Source organism: Myotis brandtii, unplaced genomic scaffold (assembly GCF_000412655.1).
Source record: "Myotis brandtii unplaced genomic scaffold, ASM41265v1 scaffold1167, whole genome shotgun sequence".
NCBI classification, from domain to species: Eukaryota; Metazoa; Chordata; class Mammalia; order Chiroptera; family Vespertilionidae; genus Myotis; species Myotis brandtii.
The window spans coordinates 900,120-906,782 of record NW_005354039.1 but is presented as its reverse complement, the minus strand read 5'-3'; the positions used below and the strand labels follow the sequence as shown (position 1 = coordinate 906,782).

At 59.9% G+C, this 6,663-nt stretch overlaps 1 protein-coding gene across 1 annotated transcript; it reads right to left on the bottom strand.

The window, feature by feature from the left end:
- Positions 1 to 338: 338 nt before the first annotated feature.
- RTN4RL1 (reticulon 4 receptor-like 1) lies at positions 339 to 3,634 on the bottom strand. The gene is given in 2 exon segments (XM_014529344.1): positions 339 to 2,559; positions 2,562 to 3,634. Coding segments are annotated over 2 exon segments (1,446 nt in total). The 5' UTR covers positions 3,564 to 3,634; the 3' UTR covers positions 339 to 2,115.
- Positions 3,635 to 6,663: the final 3,029 nt, after the last annotated feature.

Sequence of the window (6,663 nt, the reverse complement as noted above, 5' to 3'; positions counted from 1 at the left end):
GCCCTTGGGAACAGGCCGGGAAGGAGCCAGCCAGCCTGCTCCGGGGAAAGCCACAGATAGTGCAGCCAGAGCACGGGAAGTGAGTCATGTTCTGTGCGGGCGAGAAAAGAACCATGGAACGAAGAACAAGTGTGTGTGTGTGTGTGTGTGTGTGTGTGTGTGTGTGTACATGCATGTGCTCATGCACCCCAGTGAGTCAGCGTGCCCCTGCCCCGTACAGCTCCTCCCGCCAACAAACATGCTGTGTCTCAGAGCAGTGCCCAGCCAGGCTCGCCCACCCTAAAAGCTTGGGAGCTGCACCCCTTCAGGAATGCAGGGTTAGGAAATGAGAAACAGGGTTCTTGTCCAAGAGAAAAGTGTTTTATTATTATTTTTCTCTCCTAGTTGGATTTAGTGTTTCTTGCTCCTCATACACATCCTCTCTGGTGGGGAATTCAGGTTTGTGCAAAGCCCAAAGGAGATTGTGCCCACCCAGGCCCCAGCCAGCAAGCAGCATGGCCGACCTTGACTGGAGCCCCCGTCCCCTGCCTGGGCTTGCCCGCTTTATTCCCTGCAAGTCCCCACTCCTGACTCCTGAGTCTGGCTCCCTGACCTCTGCCCGTCCGCCCGCATCTTCAGAAGGACCAGTAGGGACAGGGCCTCCATAGCGCAGAAGTGCCTGAGATGGTTCTGGAAATGCCCTCGCTGTTCTCCTTCTGCTAAGGCCACCGGGTCCTTTCCGTCCTGTCATCCTACACAGAGTCCTTGCTGGGACCCCATCGAAGAGCCTCAATTCAGCAGGTGAGCTGGAGGCCTGGGCTCATGCTCAGAGTCTCCCTGGCCTGTCCAGACCATCACTGGCCAAACGCTGGGCTGATGACACTGCCCAGCCTATTGAACTAACACTGCTTCACCCAATGGCCTAAGGAACCCAGAGCTCCTTGCTTCCCCTCCTCCATGCAGCCTGTCCCCAGGACCGGGCTCCCTGATGTCCAACAAGCTGCTTCTCACATCTCACCTTGACGCCAACAGTTACTATGGTGGGGGTGATGGTGCTCCGGGCGGCAGATGGACTTGTGCTGCATATAAAAACAAGGTGATGCTCTAAATATCTAAGAATATTGGTCCCCTGAAGTGATTCTTGCCGCCTCCTCTTCTCGCTGACCCTCCCCAGTGACCATTTGCCCGTGCCCCTGGCAAGCCCAGGTTCCATGAGGACTGCTGTTGAAGGTTGGGATTCTAGACAAAAATCCTATAACTCTTTGCTTGCTAGAAATCACCAATACAATTCTCAGTTCAGCAGATATAGTTTTCCATATAGTTTATAAACATGATAAGACATACAGTTTGGTAAGGGTGTGGGGCAGGGACCTGTGTCTTTGTGTGTATGTGTATATATATATATGTAGAGTGTGTGTGTATATATATAAGTGGACGTAGTTATAAAACTGCACCTCCTGTGAGAACCTCATTGCACGGGATGAAGTTCTGAATTTCAGCCTCTGATGATCTTTCCTTTGGTAACTGGTTCTTGGAGCCCAGGGTCTGGGCTGAGTGGACCAGGGTTGCCTGAGACATCAGGAATGAGAGGTGTCACCCCAGGGAAGGGACGGAAGGTGGCACACTGTTAGATTCAGGGCAGGTTGACTAAGTGGCCTCAGGTGAAAGCCAAAATGACACCCGATCATGCGCTCCCAGTCGGCCGGTCAACCCGGCCTCTTGGGTGACCATCATCTGTTCCTCTGAGTCCCGCCTCCTCCAGAAAGGGCAGAAGCCCTTCAGACCTCTCCAAATGGCCAGGATTCCACAGAGCTCAGCTCCCGCGGGGCACTGTCCCATGGCTGCTAATGAAGGGTGCTCTCTGCGCCTTAACCGCCTTGCTGGATGGATGCTGTCCTGGCTGCTCTGAGGGGGCTGGCTGGGGCAGCCGGGGCAGCTGGGTGAGGCGTGCTAATCCCCTCCTGCTTGGGGCTGTACACGTTGGGTTTATAATCCACCAGGCAGGACCCAGACGGCAGCCAAAGCCTTCCTCAGACTCTGCCTCAAACCCAGCAGACCCTCCACTTGTAAAAAAAGAAAAGAAACTCTGTTTCTTGGTGGACACGTGGCAGTGCTGGGTGCTGGTGCCCTGGGTCCTCAGCGGAGAGTGACCGCCAGCCCCAGTATCCAGGCCAGGATGGAGGCCCCCAGAGAGCTGCTGGAGGAGGCCTGCTGCACCCCGCTGGGGGCACGGATGGGGGTCCTGCGGGCACACTTGCCCTTCCTCTTGGGCCGCGCGGTGGGCATGCTGTCAAAGCTGAACTTGTGCTGGTAGTCGGGGGCGTAGTCCTGCTGCTCGAGCGCCTGCTTCCCAGCGCCCACCTTGGAGACCTGGTTGCGATTCCTGTGGCTGGTGCAGTTCTTGCCTGGCTTCCGAGAGCCGTGCGGGTGGCTCTTGTCCCGGGCGCGGGCCGGGTGGTGTTCCTTGCGCGCGGCCCTGTCGGTGGTGGTGAGCGTGTGAGACTTGATCTGGTGGGGGGAGGCCGGCCCGCTGCAGTTCCGGAAGTCCTCGGCGCTCAGCAGCTTCAGGTCCCGGCCCTGCCGCTGAGCAGCCATTCCCACAGGGAGCGCGCGCGGCACCCGCAGTCCCAGGCGTTGCCGTTGAGGCGGAGGAACTCCAGAGCCCCCAGCGGTGCCAGGCAGTCGCCCTGCAGCTCGGAGAGGCTGTTGTTGAAGAGGAAGAGGGTGGTGAGCCGGCGGAGGTCGTGGAACGCCCGGGGGTGCACCCACTGCAGCTGGTTCTCGTGCAGCAGCAGCCGGTCCAGGTTCACCAGCCCCCGGAAGGTGTCCCGGCCCAGGCTGCTCAGCCTGTTGCCGTGGAGAAACAGGTGGCTCAGGTTGACCAGGTCCACGAAGATGTCATCCTGCAGGTACTCGAGGTGGTTGTCCTGCAGGTAGAGGTACTGCAGGCTGTGCAGGCCGCCGAAGAGGCGGGCGGGCAGGGCGCCCAGCCCGCACTTGTAGAGGTAGAGGGCGTGGAGCCTCCCCAGGCCCTGGAAGGTCTCGGGCGCCAGCGTCCGCAGCTGCCGGTTGTCGCCGAGGTCCAGCTCCTCCAAGTGCACGAAGCCCTCGAAGGTGCGAGGGTCGATGAAGGTGATGTTGTTGGAGTAGATCCACAGGGTGACCATGGCGGGGCTGAAGTGGCCCTGCCGCAGGACGGTGATGCGGTTGTTCTGCAGGAAGATGCGCTCGCTGTCCTCCGGGATGCCCTCGGGGATGGCGGCGAAGTTGTGCGCCTGGCAGCTGACCGTCATGGGCGCCGGGTAGCACACGCAGTCCCGCGGGCAGCCGCCGCCCAGGGGCAGCTCGCCGGCCAGCAGCAGCAGCAGCAGCAGCTCCGCACAGCACCCTGGGGGGAGAGAGCACAGCAGGTCAGGGGCTGCAGACCGGGTCGGGGAGGGGAGGACTGGACGGCACGTGACGCTCCTTGGCGGCTGGGGCTCCGTCTCGTCTGCTTCTCGCTCATTTGTCTGGGATGGTGGCCCCCCTGAGGGCCTGGCTCCTGATGGGAGGAAGGCAGGGGCCAGGCCCAAGCCAGCCCCCATCTGGGGCTAGATACTGCTCCCCGCACCCTGGCACCCCACCTCTACTGGGGTTCTCTCCCCAGCCTGGGCTGTAAGGTAAGCTTGGGATGTGAATGGAGGCTCTGATTCCCACACCTTCTCCCTAGCCCCGCCCCTAAACCCTAGCCCCGCCCCACTTCCCCAGGCTGTCAGCCCTTGGGGTGGGGGTCACACAGCAGCCAGTCTCCAGGTCCTGCCACTTCCTCACTGCTACCTGTGTGAACACACAGTGGGGCAGACTCCTGTCCCTTCGAAGCAAAGATATCACATGGAGTTCTGAGGAGTCTATTTAAATTATTTCCCCAAACAAGCAAAGCGTGCATGCATGACACCAAAGTTGATTTCAGAAGATGTCTCATTTACAGGGCCTCCCACATCCTCAAATAAGTGACACCCCTCACTTCTAAATAGTAACAGTTGTCCCTCGCCCAGCTGTGAAGAGGCACTGAGAGGACACAGGTGTGCAAAGGCCTGGGGGAGGGACCAGGGCTGGCAGGGCTCTGGGGCCCATGAAGCTCCCAGACAGAGGCTGCCGCCATTCAAGCCCACGCCTGGCTCCTCCCCTCCCCACCTCACTCTCGCTCCCAGGCTGTGGTTGTAAACCAAGCCATGCCTCGAGACTGTCCGGAGTGTTTTCTCTGTAGCTTCCCTCTAATTGGGCATTAATTAGGCATTCGTTAATGGATCCTTAAAATAATTTATTTTCGGATGCGTCCAGCCTGTGGTCGGATAATAGCCCATGCTCATTATCGGAGCAGCCTCATTATGGACGGTAGTCATTACTTGCCTTTTTCCAGGGTGGCAGCTGCCCCTGGCAGCCCGGCAGGCGCGCCGGTGTTGGGGGGACCGGCTCCAGGCTCCTCACTGCCCGGGTTGGCCTCCTGCCCTCCCCTTCCAGCTTGGCCAGCCCGGGCTCTCAGGAGAGCTGGGGGCCTGGGGCAGCTCTGCCGGTTCTTCCTGCTGCTAGCTATGCCCGGAGTGTGCAGGACGAGAGAACCAACCCTCCCAGCCACTGTCCGGCAGGTCCTGCTCCCATCCTCCTGCTGGCCACCCAGCCGGCTCCCAGGCCTGCCTCCGCCCCCACTGCCTGCCCAGGCTCAGGCAGGCCTCTCCACCACTGCCACCCCTCATTTCCGGCAGAAATGGCGTCGTAAATAAGTGACAGCTCCCAGCTGCTGGGAGTTATGGTCTCCCAGAGAGTGGCAGCTGCTTCCCGTCCCCCTGTAATCACCCGGCTTCGACCTAACGTTTCCAACACATAAAAGTCATTGCACACAATTTGGTTTTTGCATAATTGGGTTCGGTTACGACTTCAGAGCAATTATGACCTCTGTGGTGCTGGTGTGGTGGCGGCAGAGCAGCTGTGGGGACCCTCTCCGGGCCAGGCCATGCTCTCTGCAGCCCTGCAGTGTCTTCAGTCACCGTGACCACCGGGCAGCCTGCAACCTGTAGGCCAGGCCCAAGGCTGGCACACCTCCTCAGCCTGCTTCCTTTTTGTAACATGAGTCAATGACCCCCATGCCAACCATGTGGAGGCTTGGGTCTGACTTCCAGCCCCCCACTTCCCACCTCAGTCTGGCCCGGGGATCCTAGCCCCACAGGAGAGATAGGAGGGTGAGGGCATAGGAACCTGGACCCCAAATGCCAGCTGACTCTTGCAGAACCTGCCTGCTGCCTTGAACCTCCAACACCCAGGGCTGGGAGGAGGGCCCAACCCACATTGGCTGCACCTTCCAGAACCCGACACTCCCTTTCCCTTTGCTCAACTCCACTGACCACCCCTGCCCAGGCTGCTGTCTTCCAGGGACCTTGCCCCAGGGAGGCAGCCCCCACCCTGCCACTTGGAGGGAGCCCAGGTTCCCCTCCTAGCTCAAGGGAGTTCACGAAGCTCACTGTGCTGAAGGGGTGGGGCCGTGGCCATGAACCTGTGCTTGGGGGACACACAGGGCCAAACCAACCACCCCATCTCAAGGGTTCTGCAAAGACAAAGGCATTTCCTTCCCTTAAGCTGCTCACCATGGGGATGGGGTGAGCTTGGGCAGCTAATGCCACTTGACATTTGTGCAGCTTATGGAGTTGACAAAGCGCTTCTTCTCAAGCTCTCTGGTCCTCAGGATCACCCTGAGGGTGGGGGTGAGGGTTTTCCTGTCCCATGACCTGGGGGCGGGGGGGGGAGGTGGTACAGACAGCCCTTCTGCCTGCTTTTGTGGCCCTGTCTTTTTAAGGTTCTGGGATGGGGTTATCTGAAATGATCCCCAGAGAAGCTAAGGGGAGGGGGGGGACGCAGAGAGCAACACCCCTTCCTCAAACAGGTGCCTCCAGGGGATGTTGGGGGCACAGGGGAAAACCGGGTGAAGACCCTGGTTTGGGTGAAAAAGCCAACTGCCCCCCAAATCTAGGTGTGAGCTTAGCAGCCGGCACGTGAACACACTTTGGCAGGTAGGAGGGGGTCAGATAACAAGGGGTGGGGTGAAGGCAGGACCCAGGGCAGGAGCCACCTTGCCTGTCCTCTTGGGCGGGGCCCAGAAGGAGGTAGGAGCCCAGCCAATGCTTGGAGCTGCTCTCCATCCTTCGTCACTGCTCAGATGCCAGGGAACCCAGGCCATGGAAGCGTCCCCGTCCCCCTGGGCCCTGGAGTGGGTCCCGGCTGAGTCTGCTTCTCCACTCCGGTCCCATCTCCAAGGCCCTGGACCAGCCCTCCCGGCCAACCCCGCCTGCCTCCAGCACCCCTGCCTGAGCCCGCGGGTGCTCTGGCCCGGGATCATCATTCTGCAGGGTCCTTCCCAGGGGGGCTGGCATTACATGGCTGAGGCTCCTGTGCCCCCTCCATGTGGCCCATGGGAGCCCAACCCATTGACTGCTGATGAATGCACTAACAAGGAGGCCATACCTTTGCTGTGCATTTTAAGATTGGAAATTACTAGTAGCAGGGATCCAAGTCTCCAGGGAAGAGCCTTGCACCCCCTCCCACCAGCCTCCTCAGCCCCCTCCTGGTAAGGCAGGGCTTGCTTTGCCTGAGGGGGCTGAGAAAACCAAGGCTGGGTCTCCCCCACTCTCTGGCCTTCCTCAGGCTCTCCTCCCC